This window comes from Nilaparvata lugens, chromosome 8 (assembly GCF_014356525.2).
Source record: "Nilaparvata lugens isolate BPH chromosome 8, ASM1435652v1, whole genome shotgun sequence".
Taxonomy (NCBI): domain Eukaryota; kingdom Metazoa; phylum Arthropoda; class Insecta; order Hemiptera; family Delphacidae; genus Nilaparvata; species Nilaparvata lugens.
In genome coordinates, this window is record NC_052511.1 from 33,405,046 (window position 1) to 33,432,066 (window position 27,021).

General features: G+C 33.2%; 2 protein-coding genes across 5 annotated transcripts in view; one reads left to right on the top strand and one right to left on the bottom strand.

The window, feature by feature from the left end:
- LOC111058971 (neurexin-4) overlaps positions 1-16,001 on the top strand; it is a 47,587-nt gene extending 31,586 nt beyond the window's left edge. Inside the window, exons 13-25 of one of the 2 annotated variants that reach the window (XM_039434580.1) lie at positions 10-213; positions 888-1,043; positions 2,093-2,239; positions 3,135-3,305; positions 3,490-3,607; positions 4,414-4,514; positions 5,156-5,260; positions 6,205-6,336; positions 6,945-7,124; positions 7,793-7,926; positions 8,506-8,716; positions 9,943-10,080; positions 11,344-16,001. In XM_039434580.1, the coding sequence (XP_039290514.1) occupies positions 10-213; positions 888-1,043; positions 2,093-2,239; positions 3,135-3,305; positions 3,490-3,607; positions 4,414-4,514; positions 5,156-5,260; positions 6,205-6,336; positions 6,945-7,124; positions 7,793-7,926; positions 8,506-8,716; positions 9,943-10,080; positions 11,344-11,534 (1,988 nt within the window). In that variant the 3' untranslated portion in view covers positions 11,535-16,001. The remainder of the gene's footprint in view (positions 1-9; positions 214-887; positions 1,044-2,092; positions 2,240-3,134; positions 3,306-3,489; positions 3,608-4,413; positions 4,515-5,155; positions 5,261-6,204; positions 6,337-6,944; positions 7,125-7,792; positions 7,927-8,505; positions 8,717-9,942; positions 10,081-11,343) is intronic. The other variant, XM_039434581.1, reaches the window with a different exon arrangement.
- Positions 16,002-16,660: 659 nt separating this feature from the next.
- On the bottom strand, positions 16,661-26,690 carry LOC111058759. 3 transcript variants are annotated; one of them, XM_039434583.1, is made up of 9 exons: positions 26,584-26,690; positions 25,037-25,262; positions 24,238-24,368; positions 23,773-24,010; positions 22,257-22,430; positions 20,299-20,600; positions 18,711-19,595; positions 17,965-18,677; positions 16,661-16,911 (listed from the first exon to the last, which is right to left on the bottom strand). In XM_039434583.1, the coding sequence occupies exons 2-9, from the start codon at positions 25,205-25,207 to the stop codon at positions 16,799-16,801; spliced, it is 2,727 nt and encodes a 908-aa protein (XP_039290517.1). In that variant the 5' UTR covers positions 25,208-25,262; positions 26,584-26,690; the 3' UTR covers positions 16,661-16,798. The 3 variants fall into 3 exon arrangements, with proteins under 3 accessions (XP_039290517.1, XP_039290516.1, XP_039290518.1); XM_039434582.1 differs by having other exon boundaries at positions 17,965-19,595; XM_039434584.1 differs by lacking the exons at positions 25,037-25,262; positions 26,584-26,690 and having other exon boundaries at positions 17,965-19,595; positions 23,773-23,988; positions 24,238-24,367.
- Between the last annotated feature and the right edge of the window lie 331 nt (positions 26,691-27,021).

The following is a 27,021-nucleotide window of genomic DNA, read 5'->3' on the forward strand; positions in this document are numbered from 1 at the left end:
TTTGCATAGCCGATGGTCGTATTGTGACAACTCTGCACCACAGCAACGAAGAGAACACACCGGTCGATGGCTTCCAGGAGCCGGGCAGCTTCCGGCAGGACATCATCTACGACGCCAACGAAAACCAAATCGAAGCTCTCATCAACCGATCGACCACCTGTCGCCAAAGACTTGTCTACGAGTGCAAACAATCCCGGCTATTTAACTCACCATGTAAGTTGAATACAATTTTATCGTTGCATTTTTTCGCTGAAAACGTTTCAAATTTTTGTTTCGATTTCTAATTTGAACTGTGTGAATTTTGTAAACAATAATGAACGAAATTATACAATGATACGAAATGAAATTATACAAAACAATAATGAAAGTCCATCTACTTTTGCATCTTGAAACTCTTGCAAATCAAGATTACCGTTGGCTTGAAGAATGCCAGTATGCAAATCTGAAGATATTATTCTATCAACCAATTCATAAACATTTTAGGAAGTTATTGCTAATATTATTGTTATTTTACGGGAAGATAATGTTATCTCTTGATATAATTATCAACAATTGATTATGAATAAAAATAGCAAAAACGATTCAGGCCGAAGAAGAGATGGGTAGCGGGACATGTTATTTGAAGAGCATAATCCCTGAAGTGGAGATGACTGTTCATAAACATCTTGACACTATTTTACGTACAGCTTGGGAGATTTTTATTTATTTATTTTTCCCTTGAACAATTGATTTGAAGACTTTTTTCCTCTAACATAATATATTTTGTATGATTTTATAATTTCTATTGCTGCTGAATAAGATTACAAAATTAAATTTCAAATATTGAACTCATATTGTTTATTGAATATATGTTTGTCAATTTTATAATATTAAATTATTTTTGGCAGCTGGTGAACATGATTTCAACCCGTCATCGTGGTGGGTGTCGAGAAACAACCAGAAGATGGACTATTGGGCGGGATCGCTGCCTGGCTCAAGGAAGTGCGAATGTGGAGTCATGGGACAGTGCACTGACAGCACCAAGTGGTGTAATTGTGATGCAGGTAATTGATTCATTTATACACCGCACATACTCAACAATTCAAGAAATGGAAGATTTTAGCATGAAAATTGATTTTATTTCAAACAATTTATAATACTGAGGATTTAGACATTTTCAGGTAAATACTATTATACAAAGAATGCTATTGATCACACAAGAACGAATTCAGAAACCTTCATTAAGAAAATTCAGCCAGACCTTTTAATTCTTATCTTCTCTCTTGAACAATTAAGGCTTGGCTGGTAATAATAGACCACTTTAGAAACTTTTAAAATACATTTCTGCAAGTAACCTATCTAACAATCTGTTTCACATGCACCATTCAAGTATAATTCTCGCGTGATTTTCAATGTTCTTAAAAGTCCTTTTCCTGAACATAATTCACAATTATTTTTGGCTTTTGAAATTCTTGAATAAGTTACAGTGTTTTCAACTGCTATTTAACATCTCTATGATTATTTAACCTAAGCTACAATAATTGAAATGCTGCTTCCACCAAAATAACAATTTTAGCAGTTTTAGTAAAATGTATTCTTATTATCTTGCTCTCTGCTAAATTTTAACTGAAAATGTAAAGTGAATTTGGATCAACTTTGGTAAAGATTGATTTCAGTGATAGTTTCTCAGTTCTGTGTTCTCGAAAATCGTTTGATTGTATATAACTTTATCCTGTTGTACATTCAAAGCGGTGTCCACACTGAACAAAATATGTTCGACATACATGTTTGTTGAGGAGTTCAGGGACAAACATTTTAAAAAGTTTGGACAATCAGTGTTTCTCGAACAAAAATTACTGTTTTTCCAAACATTTTCAGAGTTGACAGCTATAAAAAACAGCTATAAAACATAAAACCTGTTTTTCCCACTTGACGCGTCCACACTGGCCACGGGCAAACATTGTTTGTCAAACTTGATAAAATTTGCCCCAACCTTTTTAAACAAACATGTTTGTCGAACATTTTTTCAGTTTGGACACGGCTTAAAACTAACATTCCAAATTGCTGAAATTCATATTGTTAATTTAATAAGTATATTTTTTTATTTCGTTAGGTCTTGAAAGCTGGCTTGCTGACGGTGGAGATATAACAGAGAAAGAGCATCTGCCAGTGAAGCAGCTGAGATTTGGTGATACTGGCAACCCAGTCGATGAGAAAGAAGGACGATACACTCTCGGGCCGCTACAATGTGAAGGAGACGGTAATACGCACATTTGCTTACACCTGCAATTTTCTTGATAAAATAAGAAATTGCTATTTCGTTTACACACTATCATTTCAATTCACTATCACTTCTCGTCTCATTCCTTCGATTTTTATTTCGAAACTTCTTTATTGATTCATTCATTTACATGATATGAAAAATTCACAATTATATTTTCATTCAAAACAATAAAGTACAAAGTTATCACCTGTATGGGAAACTAAATTATTATATTTTAAACAAAATCATATTGATAAATTTTCTTTTTGCTCTTGAAAGGATATATTTTCAAAAATTGTTCTTATCCCATCTATAGAACGAACATTTTCCTCTGATATTTCTGTTTGAACGCAAAATGTCAATTAGGTGTTTGAACGCAAAATGTATTTTTATCAAATTGTACACTAATCGTTGTAATTTCTAATTATTTATTTGTGCGTCGGATTCAAAATCGTTATTTGTGCAACTAGTGCGCAAAGTGACAGTTTGCTGCACCGAAAGAAACGTTTACGCACGAGCCGTAGGCGAGGGCGGAATGGTTTCTTGAGTGCAGCAGAGGAACTTTGCGCATGTATTTCACATTAAATTTTTCCTACAGTTACCATTGAATATGAAAAGTGGTTGATTATGGGTAAAATGGTGGCTGAAATCCATCAAATGTTTGTCTGTATAATTTTGTTATTAATAACAACTTCAATTCATTTTAAACTTGATAATCCAATTGAAAATTACTAATCGATAATTTAATCAAATTATAGAATATTATTAATATTCAAGTAATACTTTGCGCACTAGAGCGGAAAAGTGATTCTTTGCGTTCTGTAATCAGTGCAGAAATGGTCACTTTCCAAGGTACCTGTAGGAAAAAATAATAATTCCATTCGTTTTCCAGATCTTTTCAACAATGTGGTGACATTCAGAATCACTGATGCATCGATCAACTTGCCCACATTCGACATGGGTCACAGCGGAGACATCTACTTTGAGTTCAAGACAACCGTCGATAATGCAGTCCTGTTCCATGCCAAAGGACCTACTGACTACATCAAACTATCTATTTTGGGTGAGTTCTGCTTGTTTTTCTTCAAATCATTTGTTTGAAGTTTTATGTTCAGATGAGAGTTATTATGTTACCAATGTGTAAACTTTTTATAAACCAATGTCTAAAATTTATATAAACCAATGTGTAAAATGTATTTTTAAACCAATGTGTAAAGTCTATATAAACCAATGTCCTATAATTTTAGGTGGAGATACAATTCAGTTTAACTATCAGGCCGGTAATCGTCCACTGGGATGCAGTGTCGAGTCTTCTGCTAGAATTGCTGATAATAAGTGGCATACGATTTCTGTTGAGAGAAATAGGTAAGTTTTGTTTAGTTATAAATTTATGGAAAATATTATTCATAAATACAAACTATTCGGATCTAATATTAATATTATATTAAATACAATGACCTACGATATGAAGGCTGAGAGAAAGATTTTTGGAAACTTTCTATTGGATACATTTTCTATTTGGATCGAAATTAAACTAGGAAACTATTAAAATAGAAGTAATTTTATTGACATTTTTCGAACATCATTTAAAGATTAGTACTGTAACAGAGAAATTCATGAAATGTTGAGGATACATTCTTCATGTTATTGTTTATTAAATATGATTATTTCAAAATATCAGTTTTTTGAGAAATTCATTTTAAAAAATACCTCATTTTGATTCAAATAATTCAAATGCGCTATATTAGGCCTATATAAAAAATCGAAAAACTTTGAAAAGTTCCCAAAAACTTGTAGCACAGCTTTAAATGAGCACAATACAATTTGTGAATTTAAAAAGTTTATATTTCAACTAGTAAATTTACATGCTACTGAATTATCATACGTAAGTAACGCATCCAGTGGAAGCAAGCCCTCAGGGTCATTAAGAAATATATAAAATTGAAATTAGTTGCCTCCTAAATATTAGAATCACACTACTTGTTACACTACTACTGTACTCGTTGTACAGCCGTTTTCTGATATCTAAAATATTATTCTAATGTTCTTATTAAAATTATTTTATTCTACTTAGACCTGCATGCATGGAGTTTCTTTGTTCGATTCAACTTGCAAATAATTTATTATATTTTTATTGCCATCTACTTATAAATGTATTCTTTCTTCCTCAGGAAAGAAGCGCGTATCGTTCTTGATGGAGCTATCAAATCCGAAGTTCGTGAACAAGCTGGTCCAGTAAGAGCATTACATCTCACCTCGGATTTGGTTATTGGTTAGTAAATCTATACTTGATATTTTGCATTTTTAGAAGCTTCCTTTATAAATTTATAAAATAAAATATACTGTACCTTGATGAATCATACAAATCACATTTTTGAACGTTATCATACCATCAGCTACCTCATATTTCTATGTTCAAGCATTAATTTTTCTTGAGAATATTACTTTGCTAAATTTAACAAATATGGTGAATAATTATTGTTGTTTATAAACTGAAAAATAGAAAATAAAATATTTATAATTCTAATTTATCAACCGTTCTCCAATTTCAATTATTTCTTGAAACAATTTGAATAAATTCAAGTATGATCTACTTCAATAGTTCAATAGTTTATTTATTTTTCCTTCATACAATGCATACATGATTGTCTATAACTACATAAATACAAGTGACAATTAACAAAATAAGCTAAAAGTAAAATAGTATTATTATTAAATACGGAAAATCCCTGAAAAGGTTAACAATCTGAGCGCAGGGGCCGAGTGTTACTAAAAATAAAATTATGGTATCTACTAATTGGGGTTTGATTATTACTCGTCAAGCATTAGTACTCCATTGGTGATTATGAACGATACTCAATCACCATGTATTGTTTTCTATATTCATGTACTAACTTTTGTTGTCTATTACAGGTTCCACTGTTGATTATAGAGATGGCTTCGTGGGCTGTATCAGAGCCTTCCTTCTCAATGGACAACTTGTCGATTTGCGAAGCTATGCCGAAAAAGGACTGTATGGTATATATTTTTAATTGTTTCTATTCATAGATATGTAAAAGCTCAATCATTTGAAACATTCTTTAATACTTGAAATATCTATTTAGTAAACTGTACCAAATTTACTGTATTTATATGTTTTGTGAAGTTGGCTGTATTATAATCTCACAAGGACATAAAACGTTTAGCTTCAGAATATAAAGCTAGTAGCATCAGTATTGTTTTTGTTCAATTCATAGTAAGTGAATTGATCCTGAATACAATCATTACTTCTCAACAAAATTAAAAATCTCAATGTGAGGTATTTGAGACTAAACATAAAATAAACCAATCACGTTGTAAATTGTGATTATTCTATTTAAACTCCTGTAGTTTCGCAATTGCAAAATCAACTTTAGCTGAAGCTACAAACTATTTATATAAGTATTCAAATCTATAAAGAACCGAATATCCTGTCGAAGCAGTATACATTTTTTATTGCAAATCAAACAAGTATAGAAAATTACTTTGGACTTCTCACACCTAATACACAAAATATTACATTCGATACTATGATATAAATAGTGGATACTCTTCGTTATTAAACACAATTGTTATACTGTAACTGAGATTGTTCATCATGAGTTTATTTACTTACAAAGGCAACTCTCCACAAGTATTTTAAGCCCAGGTTATTATGAGGGGATGATAGGGCATGAATGATACATTACAAACGTTTCTATTTGTAATGATTTCATGAATGGACCAATAGAGAGAAATGAATAGCTGAAATGAAACTTGGGAATGAGTAGCTTTTGGCAAATTTTAGTTTACTTATATCCAAATCTCTAAATTCCTCAATGGTGCAGAAGGCTTTCTTCTTCAGCCATCTCTCTAAAACCATTTCGAATTTATTTGAGTTTATTGTCTATTCCTGTGATTGAATGTGTTTTGATTTTCAAAAAAATGCTTGTTTTAATGTTCAGGTGTTATCCCCGGCTGTGTTGGCAAATGCGACAGTAGTCCATGCTTGAACAATGGAACCTGCCATGAACGATTCGATGGATACTCTTGTGACTGTCGCTGGACATCTTTCAAGGGCCCAATCTGTGCTGATGGTAAGCATACAAGCAAAACAGTACATTTCAAAAATATTTATTAGCTTCAACTAATTTTTTATTATACTCTTGGTACTCTTGGAACTCCTTACTCTTTTATAACATTACAATATATATTTCAAAACAAGGGCTATTATTTATAGTGGACCACTATATTCGACTTATTTGATTCAGGTCTTTTGTCAACTATTCATATACCTACTTCTCAAATATCGGAGCATTTCTGGTTTATTCTAGCTGTAATACATCAATTCACTTTGTAAAATATGTGTGATTAAAAATGAATGTGATTCATATTTTTTAAGGCTCCTTAATAGTTGTTGAATGAATTAACTAGTTCAAATCGAAATAATCAACTTTCTACAAAGGCTTAACTTCTGAATTTGACTTTTGAATTAATATTCAACGTTGTAACAGATGGGCCTACTCGTTTTATTTTTCATAATTAAAAAAACAACAACTAAACAGTTTTTTAATGAATTAACTCGTACTCTTTATATTTTTCATTATTTAAAAAGTATATATTCTATTTTCTATAGTTTTATTTTTCAAATAAAGTTGAAAATGATCAATGGATTTTATTGTCAACTGTTATTTTTCTATGTTAGAAATCGGTGTGAACATGAGGCCAAGCTCTATGGTGAAATACGACTTCATGGGCAGCTGGAGATCCACTATTGACGAAAACATTCGAGTTGGATTCACTACCACCAATCCCAAAGGATTCCTACTTGGACTGTTCTCCAATATTTCTGGAGAATACATGACTATTATGATTTCCAACAGTGGTTAGTAGCATTTTATTTCTATCATCTATTCTTGATATTAATTTTTAATACATAGAGATTCTATTTATTTATTATTCTAATTGATGTCATATTATACCACAGAAAGTATTAAATGATTCAAGAATATTACGGTATTATCTTGGACAAAAAACCTTAGGGTAAACGCGCACTAGCACGGCCAAGACCAAGATGACGATCACGAGCAAGAACAAGACCAGTACTGGTCTGGCACAGCACATCCACAACCTCGACCAAGACCAACACAGTTTTTGTAAAAGTACTAAAAACAACAGTCCTGGTCGCAGACTGGCCATAGGCAGTGCGCGTTGTTCTATAACAGCTGATGGAAGCCTGGCCGCAACGTCAAGCTGGTCTCGCGCTTGGTCTGTGCGACCAGAGCGTAATGCAGCTGTGGTCGTGCGTCTGTCTAGTGCGCGTTGCTCCATATTATTTCAGGTTGTCCTGGCTGCACGTTCTTGGTCGTGGTCTTGGTCTTGGCCATGCTAGTGTGCGTTTACCCTTACTGTTGGCGTGATATCCAATCACTCAAATTGTATGACAGTTTGATCTAGGTCTGGGTACCTCTATTGTAAAGGTGACAAGTTGAGTTGAATTCGAATTCAGATATATTGCATAGTGTGAATTTAACGACTGTTTATCTTTCACAGGACATCTCAGAGTAGTATTCGACTTTGGATTTGAAAGACAGGAACTTATTTTCCCCAACAAACATTTTGGACTCGGTCAATATCATGATGTCAGAATCAGGAGGAAGAATGCTGGCGCTACTTTATTGATGCAGGTATGTATTCCAATTCAATTCAAAAATGTAAGAATATAATATGTTTTTAAATCTAATATGAAAAATAAGACTTTGTTTATTTGTTGATTGTTGATTTGTTGTTGACCAAAGAAAAACGAAAAGATAAAATACAGCAATTTGAATGGAAGTGAAATATAGTAATACGCTGCTTGCTGAATCAAACTTATATTGAAAATAAATCTATATGTTGTATTCAAAAGCATAAGAGTATAATGTACCCAGTGAGCTATGCTTCGCTCGCTGGTTGTATCACATTCAAACGTGTCTTTCCTCATACCGGTCAATTTGAAAATCAATATTACTATCTGTAATCAAACAAATCAAAGTGACCGGTCAAAATACAAAACTCCAACTACAAACTGAAAGGTCAACGGTTAATAATTACTCAAGCTCAATGTCAGAATACAAACTTATACAAACTTAAATTTTTCATGACATCCCAAATCAAAATGTCTTACAAATTCTCATGTCAAAACATTTGTGCATGGGATGTCATTCAAACTGTATCTAGAGATTATAACTTGAATTATTATTTATTGGATTACTTTTTTGATGTAGGTTGACAACTATGAGCCGAAAGAGTTCCACTTCAACATCAAAGCATCGGCAGACGCGCAGTTCAACAACATCCAGTACCTGTACATCGGCAAGAACGAGTCTATGACTGAGGGCTTCATCGGTTGCGTGTCGAGGGTCGAGTTCGATGACATCTACCCACTCAAGCTGCTCTTCCAGGAGAATGGACCGCAGAACGTCAAGGCCTTTGGACGTAAGTACCTGGCTCACAACCGAATACTAGTTTTCCGAAATGGTTGTAAAAAAATAATTGATAAATAAAATCATTAATCAAAATTTGAAACATAGTACAAAAGAAACTGAGATATAGATTAGGTTGTAAATTAGTCTAGGTGTTGAGGAAGAAGATCTAGAATTTTTAAAAAGTATATTATAGAGATTGAGCATTTTAAATAAGAAAGAGTGAATAAAAAGTGATTGCTATTAGCAACAAATTACTAATAGAATGTTCAAATTAAAATTACAACAACTGTGATTATAGTTAGTTGTCAAGCATACAACATTTACGAAATTGAACAAACTCTCGAGATTGTAGAGTGGCCTTTTAAAAAACCATTCCTTGATTGCGAGATGAATTGAAAAGCATTTTAGTTTTCAATTGAGTTATTTTTTAATCCCAATATTTTTTAGATGTAAAGCACTTGAAGCATGGTATTTTTAAACACGAAAAGGCATTAATTGATTTATACTCAATATCGGGAGATCGAACTTCGCAAAAGTTCGTATAAAAGCATCATCAACATTATATCGTAAAATTATCATTGATGAAAAATCATTAATGACGTAAAATCATCATTGATTAATTTCTTGCCGGATAATATTTCTCGTGAGATTAGCGGATTGAATGCAATAGTTCAACAGCTGAGGCATAATTTTGTCTCACTCCCACATACGCACTCGCTCATTCTCTTCTATTATTGACAGACGACAACATTTTCAGTTGTTTTTCCAAGGATGAATTATCCTTTTATAGTCCTTCAGCGAGTTATCCAAGGGATGAGACCAATCGAATTTTTATATCACAAACCTACTTTGTCCCAAATTTCGTGAGAATCGTTTGAGCCGTTTTCGAGATCCGGTAACATACAGACATATACACATATAAACAACTCGCCTAATATTATAGGATTTTAACCATAAAAATTATTTTCTGACTGCATGGGATGACTGACGGTTTATTCCTGTTCTATAGTGATATTTACTTTAAACTGTCAAGGTTTCTTATAAACAACACCAATGCTTCCCGTTTAAACATTGCTGACATTAAAAAGTGAATACTACAATAGGGCTGCTATTTTTCACATTTCCTCACACTGTATTCAACTATCCTAAAATCTATAGAGTGATAATTGGATTCGTTATGATTATGCCTGTATATAGAATGGTTAGCACTCTAATGGTTATAAATATTGATTGCAGCGCATATAAATGAAGATTTCTGCGGAGTAGAACCAGTAACTCACCCGCCCAACATTCTGGAGACCCGACCGCCGCCAATATTGGATGAAGAGAAGGTTCGAGCTGCTTACCATCATACCGACTCCGCAATTCTAGGAGGTAACTATATAAATAGAATTTCTCAATTGCAATGCTACAATTTGAAGCTAACACACTTGTTATCTATTCCGTACTGTTCGTTACAAGTTTTGTGGTTCCTAATACTAAAACTACTTTCACACATTTTGTAGTGTCCAGTACAAAATGGATCTCTGTAGAACCAATGTATCTGTAAGCCGAAATAAATAAAAATTGTCATGCTAACAAAATGCCAAGTTATCTTTTATTTTTTCATTGGATACAAAATTAATATATCGGATATTAATTATATGAATACAACAGTATTAAAATGGATCTCTGTAGAACCAATGTATCTGTAAGCCGAAATAAATAAAAATTGTCATACAATTATTATTTAACGAAAATCCTAAATAAATGCTGTGAATCACCCCGAAGACTTCTGCTACTGCAGACATTGACAACAGGGTTAACAGCTAGATGGAAATTCGATACTAAAATAATAAATTTTTGGATAGTAGTTCTCATCGAATTTCCATCTAGCTGTTAACCCTGTTGTCAATGTCTGCAGTAGCAGAAGTCTTCGGGGTGATTCACAGCATTTATTTAGGATTTTCGTTAAATAATAATTATATATTAATTAGCATTTGAATAAATGCATTCTCTATTCAATTCCATCTGTAAAAATTGTCATGCTAATAAAATGCCAAGTTATCTTTTATTTTTTCATTGGATACAAAATTAATATATCGGATATTAATTATATGAATACAACAGTATTAGGATATCGGAATGAAAAAACGGGCGCTAGTCCAAACTTTTTATGTTCCTAAATTTTGTCCAATAGAATGTTCAAAATAGGGTTAAAAGTTCACATTACAATTTTCACTTCAAAAGTAAATAACTGGAATACAGTATATAATTCTGATTTTTAATTTTGATAGATTCTCCTCGGGTTTTCTGTATGTAATCCGTAATTTTGTTCTTTGATATTTTATTCGTCACATTTGAACTCACAACTTTCTGTAATAATTAATGACATGATCAGTGAATAAGAAGTGTGTAACTGTTAATTACACAACTTACGACATATTATGAACAAAGTGATTTTAATGTTGGAAGGAGTAAATCTGATTATTTGAGGGATAAGTTGGTAATTCCAACCATAACATGTTTTAGACAATTAAATTATGAATTGATTATTATGAAATTGTCAAAAACATTGGAATACTCTAAATTATTGCTATAACTATGACCTACTGTAACTTTGTGTTACTACTGTGATGTGTGGTACTGTGATTGCAGGTATCCTGGCGCTGATATTCGTGGCGATAGTTATAATGGCGGTTCTGATCGGTCGGTACGTGGCGCGTCACAAGGGCGAGTACCTGACGCAGGAGGACAAGGGAGCGGACGACGCCCTCGACCCCGACTCGGCTGTGGTGCGAGCGGCCACCGGACCCCAGGTCCACAAGCGGCGAGAGTGGTTCATTTGATCTGCCCCTTCCAACCAACACAAACATAATATTGTTATTGATGACTTGAAGCAAGCACCTCCACAAGCTGACGCTGTTGACTTCTATCAATGTTGATAATTGTGCCAATCTTGTTGAGCATTTACTTTCACACCGCCTCCACTAAAGGAATTAGTAATTTGTTTTTCGTAGTACATTGCAACCAAAGAACAACAAAGTAGGTTATTATCACTAAAAAGTGCTTAACAAAGCTTAACTTAGTAAGGCTTAAAAAGATGAGATCTATTCATTGCTCTACAAAGAGGGTTTTCATCTATGTAGTTTTTTACAAAAATATGCTACTATACTATAGATGGTTGAGTTAAGGTGATGTCATACCAGGCCGGACTCGACACTGGACAAAAAGTGCACTGCGCATATACAAATTGCCGGATGCTTCTGGTGTTACATGGTCTCACCTACTCCAATACCAAAGCATCCCCACCCGGTAATATCGGTCATTTTATCCGTTCGTGTCCGGTTTGATGTGACATACCCTTACAAACCTTTTCCTCTTGACTGAACCATCTATATACTATGGATCACATAAATCTGCTATCATGGATTCTCTCCCACTATTTGGTTGCATAGTAGTGGAGGAAAATCCAGTATAGATTTATAGTCATTTGGCCTTGGTACAGATCTACATGTTGTTAATGGAGTATTATCAAGCTCTAATTTAGTATTGAGTAATAGTAGTTCATGGTAGCAATAGTTTCTCCGAGTAGGCCGGTTTTCTATAGTGCTCCAGATGAAAAAGTTTCACTGACTCATAAAGTTCAGTCTCTTTATTTTATGTAATATCTTATTTAGAAGGAAATCTTACTATATCCAGTCACGAGTCTTTACTGATTACAAATGGAATAGTTCTAAAAAATTCGGTACTGTAAACAATTAATATGGTGAATACATTTGCATATATAAATGTTATTCGTATATATTGCAATTTTTGAAGCATTATTGCACTTTTCTGTAACGTTATGAAAGACTTGTTATAGAGCTCACAATTTATCAGGCTGTTACAAAGGAGCTTATTATAAATAAAATGTATCCAGAATATTACCAGTGAGTTGATTGAACCATTCATCAAAAACATAATTTATTGTGCAAAACTATTAGGTACTCTTACATTTTGTGATAAACTGTTTCTTGTCAGTCAGTGAGATGAAGAGTCTCTTTCAATATTAAGGAGCTTTCAATTGTAATAATACACTTGCATTACTTTGTTTCACAACTCTTTTTTTATACTTAGCTGAAACTTCATTAAATATTAATCTCATCTTCTGTTGGACTAATTATATTGTATTTATCAATTATCTAATAGAATCATGACAGTCTTTATTTTATAGTGCTTACTACTTGTCAAATAACAACTTACTTATTATCTTCATATCCGTCCTTAGTTTTAATTTTTTGCTACGTTGTGGTTTTGCATTAATATTTTTGTATTATTTTTATATCTAAGAACACACTTTATAATCTTTCAGACTAACATGTTTTTATTCTAGACTGACGACACCAAATTAAGTGTAGTCTGATTAATGTCAATAAAAATACTGTTATTTTTTACTGTTACAGACAGTATCAATCTTATAACATTTTAATATTTTAATTGATTTGTATTATTGTCCAAGCTAACTTATAGTCTGCTTAATATTATGTACAGACTTGGACATTTGTTTTGTAGAGGTTATATTTTCATTTAAATTATCTTTGTAGATGCAATCAATAATTGTTATTACTTTTAAATCTCTCAACGCAATAAATAATTATTATCGTTCTCATTTGACTACTTAGCTTAATATAATAGTTTTTTAATAGCATAATAATTTAGCAATAATTTTGGAATACAGTATTATATTTAAACCATAATTTATTGGGATTTGCACTTTTCGTGCTCCAATATGTATTTGTTACAGCATAGGTTCTCTCGCAATATTACAAACAAGCACTTTGATGTAAGTTTTGTTGAAATAATATGCTATCATATTAAGTGGGAATTCTAATGAATTGATTCAATTAATAAATCATATTAGTACTGTAGTATAAAACCAATTTTTCATAAGTTTGGCAATATTATTTTTAGATAAGATACAGTATTTTTTGTGATATTACTAGATCTGTGTAAAATTTGTTTAAAATTGATTGGAAAATCATAGTAATTATGCTTTTCTAAGAAATTACTATTGAATTATTTTGACAGTGGTTGGCGTAGTTACATTATTCATTACTGGCAGCTGTAACACTAACATAACTGATTTTAGTTTTTTGTTAGTTATTAACTCAATTTAAAAAATATACCGCAATATTGTTCAAACTGAATTCGTTGAAATTTCAACTCTCTGTTCTCTACTGATGATCCGAAAAATCATCTTCTATTTTTATAGATTTCTGTTTTTACTTAGTACTTTTCTTTTCGGGATTGGAGAGATGTATGCATAAGATAGTTTACCTGTCTTTCACTTGAGCTAATGATATTCGAAATTAATAAAGTAATAACAGTATAGTAGTAACATTCAAATAAACATTGAATACCTTCCAATCACAACTAATTTCTCACTATAGTAACTTAACTAAATTCATTTTACGGAGGATCTCAAATTAAAAAAGTATTTTTGAAGCTTAAACTTCAAGTAATCTGACGGATGGTAAATTTTCAATTCTAGTTGATACTGAAAAGTGCCTTCTACGTCAATGATTATTTTACTAATACGCTGACTTCCATTATTGTAAGCTCTTGCCATGAATCTCATTTTTGATGTTGATGGTGATAATTAGAATTTCAGATAGATAGACAGTGTAAGGATAGATATATTTTCAAACTGTATACATAAGAATGAATATTGGGATAAGCACATGTTGAAGTAGTTATAGTCTGTTGTAAGTTAAATCACAGGTTTGATAAATATTATTTAAGTAATAGTTGTCGGATTAACAGTTGAACTGTAGAAAACTAGACTTGAATTTTAGGAATCGTTCTCCAAATCAATTAGAAATAGCAATTATTAGCAAATATTGAAAATTACATCAATTATTGATTAAGATAAACTGCTGGATTTCATCAAAGTACAATATGAAGAATCTATTCTTAAGCTGGGTTTACACCAAAGTTATTAACAAAATGTTAATAACTTAATCCTTATAGATTCTATTAGATTGAACGGAACTTGACAAACACATATGTTCATCATATGTATGATAAGTTATGTTCAATATAATATAATCTATAAGGATTAAGTTATTAACATGTTGTTATTAGCTTTGGTGTAAATGCAGCTTTATTCAGATTAGATGTTTTATGTTTACGGAGTAATAATCACATCTATCAAGATATTATTTCCCTTGAATAATTAGAATTAGAAAGATAATTAGGTACCTAAATAGTGACTTTATCCCAATTGAATCAGTTAATTGTTTGATAAAATGTTCTTTCATATTTTTTCTATAATTTATTCCCTTCAATCAACTACTTCCTTATAGTGAAAATGAATAGAAAAATGAAATAGAAAAAATGATTTGTAGTATTTAAAAAAGACTACCTCAAGAAATTTCACTGCTTCAAATATTGTGAATGAATTTGAGGAATTCTCGCAGAATTCTAGATAAATTTTCATTTTATTATAGTCATACTGTAATGAATAAATTTGTAATAAATTTTCTCTACATTATAGAATAATTTTCTAACCCCACTTTAAAAACTGTAAAATAAGTGAGATGTTCCATTCATAACTTCTTAATATTAATCATTCAACTTTATAAAAGTTTACATTTTCTCAATTTTGACAACCTATTACTAAAAATAATAGAAATTTCTAATACGGTACTATTATTTCGAAGGGTTCTATAATACTATCTTCAAATTCTTCATATAAAAATACATTCATTATATTTCAACACTTGTATAGCCTTTGTACTTTTCAAGAATTTAATAAATGATTATTTGAAAGATCACTTATACAGCCTCTATAATCATATAAGAGGGTGTAAAAGTATTGTATAATCCTCGAATATTGAATAAATTTTCAACTGTTTTACTTAGTTTTAGTACTCTAGATAATGCTCTCTGGTCTTGGTGGTATCTCAAATTTTCTGGTTTAATTTACAATTACGGTACCATGTAGCAAACCTTAATGTTAATAACGACGTAATCTGTAAGACACATTTTCTCAATTATTGTAAAGCTTTAGTTATAAAAACATTTTTTTAAAAGATTTATTTCCTCGAATACTTATAGCAATATTATTTCTTGCCTGGTTTCCTTTTGAATCTACTGAATTCTAATATTTTATTATTACTTTATACCACTTCAATCATAGTAATTACAGTATTAATATTTTGTGCTTTTTCTAAAATGTATTGTAAACATTTAAATTTTTTCAACATTTTTATAGATTTATGTAAATATTCTTTGAGAATGCAAGTTTGTAAATAAAATGTTCATAAATTTTCTATTAATCACAATTCGATTACAATTACCTTCAACTACTTCCAAATTACTTGATCCCTATTGTTATTGGTTTTTTTGTGAGATTTACTTGAACCTGTTAGCATTGGTTGGATGAGAAGCATTGTCGTTATTCATATGGAATGCTGACAGTCCAGTTTTGTAAGGATTCAAAGTTAATCACTGAATCCTCACTAAAGGTTGTTATTGTCTTATAATAGCCATAGTGATAGCCTTTTACCAATAGAATTTTCATTTCACGTACACTGTGAGGAAATGAAGAAATTGAAGGTACTGCTTGATAATTCCATACACAAGTAACTGTATATAAATTTCACTGTAAGGCCCAATTCACACATAATGGACGTCTGGCAGACGTGGCGCGGACTTTTGTCCTTATTGGGCGAGTAAGCGCCATGTCTCTTCTGTGTAATTAGATAGACCACAAGTTTACATAGAAGAGACAGCTCGATGTCCGTTCTGTGTGTAGTGGTTGATAATTTTTCTCTCATTTCTATTCCTTACCATCATATATTCCTAACCAAATTAGTTATACCTTTATATAAATGATTATAATTAATCAACTCAATTCCCTTAGGAACTATACAGATGAAATGGTACGTCGATCTTTAATAGAATGAAGAATACCTTGTCAATAAAAATGTTCAAGATGCGAATTAGTTTATTGAGTATAAAAATAAGTGCATTTTGTACTTAAAAATAACGTCTTTGGTATAAGTTACATGTTGATCACAGTACAATAAGTTTTTGGTAATGTTATCGAGTAATTGACAAGTTGGTATCACCAAAAGCTATTAGCCGAAGACGAGTCGTGGGTCCCCACAGACACGGGGTCATCACTGTCTAGTTTCTCATTGTCGGTGCCGTCTCCTGGCTCTCTCCAAGGATCTCCAACTAGTTCGAAAAAATAGTTCAATTTAATCAGCACATATTGTTGAAAGTGTTGTATGAACGTAAACGTTTTTAAGATTTAAGCACGATCCAAGCATAAAGAATAAAGCATGACCAAATTACCTTACCTCTAGTGTCGGAGAGTTTCTATAGAAAAAGAGGACTTCAAAAAGGTTAAAAAGAATAAGCAAGAGATGGAATACGATAAGCTTTACAACCTACAAGCAACCTGTCCAGGTTGAAAAAAAGAAAAGAAGTCTGAACCGGGACAAAAATTATATTTTGTAACATTAAAAATTTTTAATATAAATCTGCTTCAGTTGAGTTGAGGGTGATGCCCACATGAGCTCTAGGCTTGTACGTGGGAAAGGAGGCGGATGATAATAAGAGATGAATGGACCTACAATTTTAGGTGGGTTTAGAACCACCGGGGAGCGATTTTACAAATTATGAATCAAAATTATTATTAATTTTTACAAAATTATTAGAGTTGGCTCAAGCGATCACCCTTGAGTAACCTCCAACGGGAGTAGCAGGCGCAACTTATCTACGCGACTGAATCAAACCCCTCCCAAAATTGTGTTTAATGAATATTGTATTCGAGTCTTATTGTTGTGATAGGTAAGCATATTCGGGAAACCTGTTGTTTCCGTTGTAAAATGTAAATATGTTAAATCATAGAATAATTGAGAACATAACAGATAAAAAAATTATATCAATTTACTGAAAAGTTGAAAATTTGCTTTTAAAATGTTTTATTTATCCATAAACACACAAACATTAAGATTTACTGACTTATTTTCAAGTAGTATCTTATATTCAAGATAATTATTACGATTTTAATACAGAGATAAAGCTATTTCATTTCAATGTTGGAGGTAGAGAAGACCAATCTAAAGTCTTGACTCTCCCCCTACCTTTATCTCTCTACCTCCTCACTAAGTGGTTACCCTAATGAGATGATACATACAAATAAATGTCATAAAGAGAGGGAAACCATCAACATTCGAAATAATCAATTTAATAAGAAATAGAATGCAAAATGCATAAACATACCTGACTCTGCAGCAGCGATCCTTGGAGACGTCACTGTCACTCTACTTTGTACTGCATTTGCTGCCGAAAATTTGCTTCCATTCTGCAACTTTGAGCTTTCAACATTTACTTCGCCACCACCAACACTATTCGTGATAGTGGTTTTCTCCAAATCAGTTATCAAAACATCAGGTTCTCCCGAATCGTCCTGATTGGTGGTCGGATTGGCGCCATTTTTGCGTGGTGATAGCACAAACGAGGGAACTCTATCACTCAAGTCACTTGCTACAAACTTTTTAGGCGATCTAAGGTTGGCAGCAGTGGGTGACAGTGAACCATTTGTACTTGCATGTGATACCAGAGAAGAAGGCGATCGTTGTCTCGGGTGTGAACTCACTAAACCGTTCTGCAGTCTTATCCTGCTTCTTTCATCCAGAAGACTATCAACACTTCCAGAAACCGGTTTGGGATCTTTACTTTCTTTAGTTAGCCTATTATTGGTGAGCGAAATATATGAATTGTGGTTCAGTTCTTCTTCCTCAACATTTCCATAATTATTAATACCAATTATTTGTTCTGACGAACCCAGTTCTGATGATGTCATCCCTCTTGTATCCAAAGCATCACCATTAACCTTCACAATTGTTGCATTTTCTTCAGAAATTCTACTCGGCAACTGAGTTGATAATTTGTCACTACTTCTACCCAAGAAAGAACAATTACTGTTTCCGGACCCTGACTGAAGGTCAACATCGTGATCAACCAACTGAGTTTGTTCAGGAATTGCATTCAACCTAGTAGGACCCCGTAGTGAAGATCTACCACTAGAATCATCGTCTTCACTGGAGTTATCTTTTGCAGCATACCATGACTCCTTGTTATTTTCTACGACGGTCACAGTTCTATTGAATGTTAGTAGCTTTGTGCGTTTTTTCTCGAAAGATTCTGGTTCCTCTCTTGATTTACTATCACTGCCACTTCCTGTTTTCTTCAAGAATTCTTTGCGTTTTGAAAGTTTCTCGTCAATTTCAGAACACAACATCTCGTGGTTCCTCATTGATTCCATGACTCCTTCACTTTCCATTCCAGATGTTTCTTTTTGCTCCTCTGCAGTACCTTGAGTTGAACCGTTATCTGACTTCTCCAAAACTGTTTCAAATTCTTCAGGACTCAAACTATTCCTAATCCTTCTTTCAGCAACTTTTTTCCTCAAAGTATTCAGCTCTGCATCTCTACTCCGATTTTGTCTGGAAAATGTTTGATAACCATTTTCTGAGTATCCATCACTATTCAAAATCCGTTCATTATCCAAAGGTCTTTGTCTCAATACTGAAAAATTCCTACCACTGCTGCCAACAATTGAATTTTGGAAAGAATTGTACCTAGGTTGAAACATATCGTAGGTTGGTCTTATACTCAGCATATTATCCAGCTTGACAGTAGATGTTCTTGGATTTGTCCTAGCTAGCATGTTACGACCGGCTACTATCATGCTTTGTCCCGCATTGGAAAAGTTCCGGTAATTGAAAGGATTTCGACTTCTGTCCTGCTCTGGATGGAAAAGTGTTGGCGGAATGTCTTGAGATAATCTGACACGAAAGTCCTGGTAGGTCTGATGTATTTCTGAGCTTTCATTTTCCAAGCGTCTCAACCTGTAAAATGTATCCAAGTTACATCACAATAAACAGATCGTGAAAAAATTTCATAAGTATTGAAATTCACGAGATGGAATATATTAGGTTATAAAATATAAACATGAAGTAGGAAGTTGAAAAAATATTATACCAAATGAGAATACTGAGATGTAATTAAATGCAAACACTTAGAAAATATAAATAAATAAGTGGAGAGTCAGAGTTGAGAATCACCTACTTACTCTTATTCTGATAATCCAACTCAACTGATGTATTACCATAATCGTGTAGTGGTATAGATCTACATTTATAATTCATAATAATTTCCTTTGAAGTTTCTACATGTACAGAAATATCTGTAATATTCAAATATCTTATTTGGTTGGATATTACATTCGACTTTTACAACAGTATTTACATATTGTGTACAGTAAATTGTTCCAGTTCCAATCGTAAATTGCTCCATACTGTCAAATTCCGAAATTATATTCTAATAATAGCTCATGAATTGCCCCATTATATCCTTCAAGTACTGTTCAAAAATTGCTACATACTGAAGTCAAATTCTGAAGTTTCATCCTAATAATAGCTCTTGAATTGCTCCATACTAATAGTCAAAAGCTGTTAATTCTGACGTCTTCGAACTCTGTTACTCTATTTGATTATAAAATTTTACAGTGTTTAATTAAATAGAACTTATAATAAGTAGATAATGCACTACCTTTGCCGAGCCTCCTCAATCATCTCCTCAGTGGTGGTCGATTCGTCTGACGAATTGTTGTTGGGAGGAACGGGCGACCGTGACGCTAACCGCCGCGTTCTGCGTCGCAAACAGTTGCCGGCAGCACTCGTGTTGTTGGCGTCACTCGGAGGCAATGTGGTACAAGCGAGAGGAGCGGTGTTTGCAGTCATCCGAGACGCCTGCGTGGATCGTGACACTGAGTTGGGAAGTCGCTCAGAAAAGCTCGTCTCTTCCCCGGACCCGGTGTGTGGTGGCCAGGCTGGTCTTGGGTGCAGTCTCACCTAATCGAAACATAATTAAAATTGGACTAAAATTGTTAAAGTGAAAGCATAACCCATTGTTGGATTGCTATGTGATGTACATAAATACAACACAATAAATAAAAATAATTTTACAATAATTTTAAAATGAAAAAACACAATAAGGAAAATATAAACAAAGTCCAACGTACATGGGAATAAAATTTATTGGTTGTCTACCAGGTTACATAAGGCATGAACGTGATAGATCAAAATTCAAGGAATCGTTGAGAGGATATTTGATAAAGTTAGCATGCTACAGTATAAGCGAGTTTACTCTAAAAATGAATAGTCACTTTTCTCTTTAGCTTCAAGTTAGTTTTAGTTTTGTCTTATTCATGTAAATTTGCATGTATGTTTTGAAAATAAATGATTGATTGGAACTATTTCAATTGAAATTTGGGAGAGGAGATGTTTATTCATAGACAATAGATATAATCCAGGTGTAAACAAAAGACATTCGCTCAAAACTGCTTTAATATGAGGCGTTGTTCTTTACTATGATGCTGTACACAACTCATATAATTTGTGCATGATTAAATTATTATTATTATTATTATTATACTAACTACTGTAGTATGTTACGCATTTAATACTTCAAGTTCTAAACTTTGTTATTATTATTAAGGATAAATACATTTGAATTTGAAATGCACAAAACAAAATACTACAGTGAGGTCCTCGTTATAATGGTAGTATTCGATTGACAATGGTGTTGTCATCCTTGTCTATCATTCTACAAGGCAGATAGCGCTAGCTCTGTAAAGCTGCTAGATCGTGTTTTAACAATAAAGCAATATAATAATGAACTAATTATTCAATCTCGAATATGAAAATGTATTATTTAATCATAGGAAAACATATTCTCTTGACGCACAAAACTATTTTAGACAAGAATGAATACAGTTAATATTACATCAAATATACCGGTGTCAGCTATGCTCTATAGAAGGCAGTGACAAGGCAAAGAATCAGCAACGCTGTTTTCCAATTTTACTCAACTGTCATTAGGCTACGTGGACCTCACTATATGTGTTAAAATGAAGACTGAAAAAATAAATTGATGTAAATTTTATTTATCTATTAATATAATAAAGTAAAAGAAGCTAGGTTTGTGTGCCGCATCATCACACTCAACTACACTACTGATTAATTTGAAAATTTGTACAAGAATTTTGAATAAAACGAGGATACGTGAAGGCTCATTTAATATAAATAAACTTTTATCCGAATATTGATATTTAAATGAGCAAATGTGTAAAAAGATTTTGAATAAACCGAGGATACTTGAAGGCTCATTTAAATCAATTTTCATCCCAATTCTAATGATATTTCAATGATTATGTTCATCTCGTATCTGACTGAAACTAATAGAGAATTGGTACACAGTAATAACTCCCAACCCATGATATAATGCTGCACTATGATAAATGAATATCTCAACAATCCAATACATGTCTCATACTTGAATGAAAAACGAATTATTCAACTGCCCCACAAACACAAACGCAGTTATAATATACATTACAACTGGAGAAAAGTATAATAAACGGTAGGTTGTAGGTTCGGTCCCCCATTTTTTCTCAACTAAATGTGAGAATTTGACTGTGATTTTGACAAAATTTGGTTTTAACTGACCGTTGGCTGTGCAGCTATTGGTGGAGTGGTGATGAGATGCAGCTGCTGAGCATCTTGCAGCTGATTGGTGAGGTCAGCGGCACGTGTCGTCAGCTCGTCAATGCGACGTCGCTGACGCATCACGCGCTCCCGCAACTCCTCTTTCTCATCATCATCACGCTGCTGCTGCATATCCTTCATAGAAAAAAATATCGTTAAATAAATTGCAAAGATAAAGATAAAAATTAAGATAATATACGAAAAAGATCTAAAGATGAATAAAAATAAGTTCAGATAAATTCAATGATAAAGATAAATTGAATACAAAGATAATGTTGAACAGGCTTGAAATTGATGAATATGACGATAAAGCTGTGTTTTAGTTTGTGCGTAAATGCCGTCGTCGACTACGACAGGGTGAGGATCTCAGATTGCATTAAGATTATGTTCAATTATGTTTTAATGGGGGAGGTAGAGTTTATACTTTTTAATAATTTTAAATGGCAATATGTTGATATTATTAGAAATGTTTTAATTCTTGAATAATAAACACAAATAATGGAAAATTATTTGATCAGCTTTTTAGCACACTTGAAATTTGGACAATATAAATGTCAACAATGCTTGTCGTGGTCGACTGCGGAAGTTTAGGCACAAACGAAAATGCACCTTTAGAACTGCGAAGTGATCTGATATCTTTGAATTACGTTCCAGTTTATATGAAGGTGGTGGTGAGGGAGTAAGACAACTTCTTTGGACTAAATGGATAAATTTTAAAAATATTTTTGAAATTACATAGGTTGTTGGTTCCGGCTGCCTAAAACAGTAGTTGGGTCATGTCAAAGGCCTGGAAATTGATCAAGTGCGAACAATTGGAGGAGCTGGAGCTTACAGTATTTATCTAATGAACCCTAAAGAGTGTAAACTATTGTGATTTTAAAATGTTCCAATAGATTTTTCTGTTGGTTTATATAGGTTTAAAAACATGACATTAATTACACTTGCACTGTACACTACACGAATTGTAGAATTCGGAAATAAAAGTTTTAGATCCAAGTTCAATCAAATAATAACGATAATAAACTATACTGTTTATTAGAAAAATAAAATATACTGATAGTAAATGTTCAACAATAGAGAAAATATTTTGTTATGGTTTCATTTTCAACATGCAATTGAATGGGATACTGAATGCATGTACTTTAACGGAAACATAGTAGCACTGTTGTATGTGTTAGCATTAAGCTGCGTACACATATTCGCGCTTCCAACCAGCACCGAGCACGCTCCTCCCTCGTACCGCCCTCGTACCGCCCTCGTACAACCATCGAACCACAGTCGCTCCTCCCACGCACCCATCATGAACGTTACGGAAGATGTTAGATCTTCTCGCGTTCCCCGGTCGAACCACTGTTGCTCCCCGGTCGATCATCAATCGCTCTGCTGGAGTGACGTTCGGTTGCGGAGCAGAGCGAAAGTCTGTACGCACCTTAAAATTTGACACAAACGAATTATTATTTTTTAATTCTCAACTTACCATATTCTTCTGTGTCTCCGGAGTTGGCAGCACTGTCTGCAGACCCTTGTCTTGTTTTTCAACGTGATTTGACGGCGCATGCGCACCACCTTGCAAGAGTCCACTGCACTGGTCTTGAAGCCATTTCAGCAGATTCATTCCTTCCAGCTGAGTCGCTGCGTCCTGCTTTTTCTTCTCTTCAGTCTTCTCTTTCTCTACGCGCTGCTCCTCCAATTCCTTATTTCGGAAAAGTAAAAGTCTGAGAAAACAATAAAAGCCACGTAGAAAATAACACAAAACTAGAAATTCCACACACAATATTTTTCACAATTCCATTGAATTATAAAAATATTAATAATCAATATGAATATAAATATTATGATCAATTTGTAATGATTTTTATTCTTGAATGTTGAGACTTATTCAAGATTGAATAACAAACTTCAGCTATAAACATTATTAATACTAAAAAAACTCAAATCTCACCTTTCATATGCGGTCTCTATATCCGCCTTCTCCAACTCCATTTCACTTTTCTTAGCTTCTAGTTCCTTGGCACTTCTATCCATTTTCTCTTTCAATGCCTCTTCTTGTTGTTTCATCATTTCTGTTTCTGCCTGGAATTAAAAAAAAACATTTCAAGAATCTCTTACTTTGAGATCGAATGTTGATGCTTTCTACTAGCCAGATTCGTAATAATATAATAGATTGACATAGATATAAATTACGACGTATTCAGAAATTAATGTATCGAAAACGATAACAATATTCTATTGATTCAGTTTGCAATCAATAAAATATCAGAATGAGCATAACTGAAGAAAATGACAGGTCACGATTATACATCTCCCTGTGTAGATGATGTCCACTTTTGAAAGAAGAAAATATGCATAGAAAAGATGATTGAGGGACAGATATAAGGGCAAGCTAATTCATTGATTGCGATTCAATTCTTATGCACAAAAAAAGGAAAATATATTAATAATAATGAACACATGTAGCCTATATGAGGATGAGTATCCCAAGGGCCTCTGATACAAATGAGTTGGTTTAGACAACACAAATCCACATGAACTTAGTTTTGATTTGTCCATTTTGATTACATCTTTTCTATTATAGTAAAGATCATACACAAATTAACTCACCATTCAATCCAATACCGTACATGATTAAAATCTAAAACAATAAATAATTAAGTTGACTTGATACTTATTTTTTAAACATTCAACTAATAACAAACTGCTTTTTGAAAACGATAATAATTGAGGGAAAATGTCGAACAAACCTCAAGCTTAGCCAGCTTCTCTTTCACTTCATTGTGCTGACTGATCAGTTCATTGGCAAACACTCTCAGTTTCTCTTCTTTCTCCTCGATTTCCCCTCTCATTTTCTCTTGCCATTCGTTGAAAAACTCTTCTCTTTCTTCTTGCCTTCTAAGCTTCTCTTCTATCAACATACTGTACTTGGCTGCCTCTTCTTCCTTCACACGGAGAATTTCTGCCTCGTGGATCCTGTTCAAGACAAACACAAAATTGAAAAAAAAGAAATTCTAGATGAGACTAATTAACAGAAAAATTAAAATCCAATGAAATTCAGTTATAAATAGCATTTTTAATTTGTAGTATGTAGTATTTGTTGAATGTAATCCATGTTTCATTTGAAAAATCCATGATAATATATTGGTTTAAAACTAACTATTCCACTTCCATAAGAATACTCAGAGGTCCAGTGCTCTAAATTAAAAAATAAAAAATTGTAAACGTCAAATTGTTTAGTCCATAATTAAATGTTTATCAACAGTGAATGACACAAGCCTGACGCTTATTATTGGTTAATATCGGAGTTGAGTTTGAGATATTGAGCCAAACGGTCGTGTTTTTCTTAGCTCTGTTATCGCAAAGCAATGATTGACGCTGCAAGTTACCGCGCGCGAGTTGGTTTGTTTCATAGTAAAAACTTTATAAAAGTTGTAAAATCAGTGTCTCCTTTTTACTTTGTGAACGGATTTTCATGGTTTTTGGTGATTACATCGATTTTGATTATTGGTGGCGTTGAGTTAAACCCAGGTCCGGAAACTGAAGTTACTCTTCACGATTTATGGGCTAGACTTGAATGCTTGGACAGTGTGTGTAAAGATGTAGGAGTGAATAAAGACTCAGTGGGAAAAATAACAAAGGAAATCGGCGATGCCAGGAACGAAACTCAAGAGCTTAAAGGGAAAATATCAACGCTTGAAGAAGAAAACATTCTCCTGCGACGTAAGATTGAAAACCTCGAGAGTTATTCAAGAAGATCACACCTGATTTTCTTTGGTGTTAGAGAACGAGTAGGGGAAAGAACAGGGGAGGCCGAAAATTTGATCACCGAAATAATCACTGAGAAAATGAGAGTGAAGCTGAGACCAGAAGATATAGAAGGAGCTCATAGATTAGGAAGAAATACAAACAAAGATCGACCAATCATTCTGCGATTTTTGAGCTTCAAAAACAAACTCGAAGTTTTGAGAGCAAGAAAAAATTAGCAGAACCAAGAATAAAATTATCTGAAGATTATTCCTATGAAATAAGAATGACAAGGAAAAAGTTATTAGCCTACTCACAACGTTTGAAACAGCTAGGCCACTCCACACATGTTAATTATGACAGAATTTTGGTCAATGGCAGTTTCTACACGCTAACAGATATAGAAAAAATTGAAGAAAATGAGCAATTGGAGAATTTTGTTTTTCCTGGAAAACCCCAATCAAAGATGAATGTGAATAAAAAGGGAGCAGAAAGAATAAGTGAGGAGAATACAGTGAATAACAGCTCACAGCCTGAGAGAACAACTTACCTAAGTCACCAATCTGTCCAGCTGACCCCAGTAAGAAACAACGAACCAAACACATCATATGAGGGGACTTCGTCTGGGAGAGGATCAGCAAACTACATGGGAAGTTCGAGCGATAACAATTTTCAAGAGAAATATCCTGTTTCGAGTGAAGGAGCTGAAGAGCCGCTGCCAGAAATCGAGACACATGAAGCTTCACATGTAAACCGCGAACAACGACCAAAGCAGCCGGTTCAGAGAGTGATGAAGCAGTGGCTCGATGCAGCTTGTCTAACAAGAAGTCAAAAAAGGGCGAAACCCCCAGCTGAGAGGACTTCATAGCTAGCAGCAGTTGGTGGAACAGTGACTTTGTCAGTTATAAAAAATAATACTTGTGAATTTATTATTGGTAGTAGTGGTAGTAACAATAATGAAATTAGAAATAATTTTTTGAATTCAGAT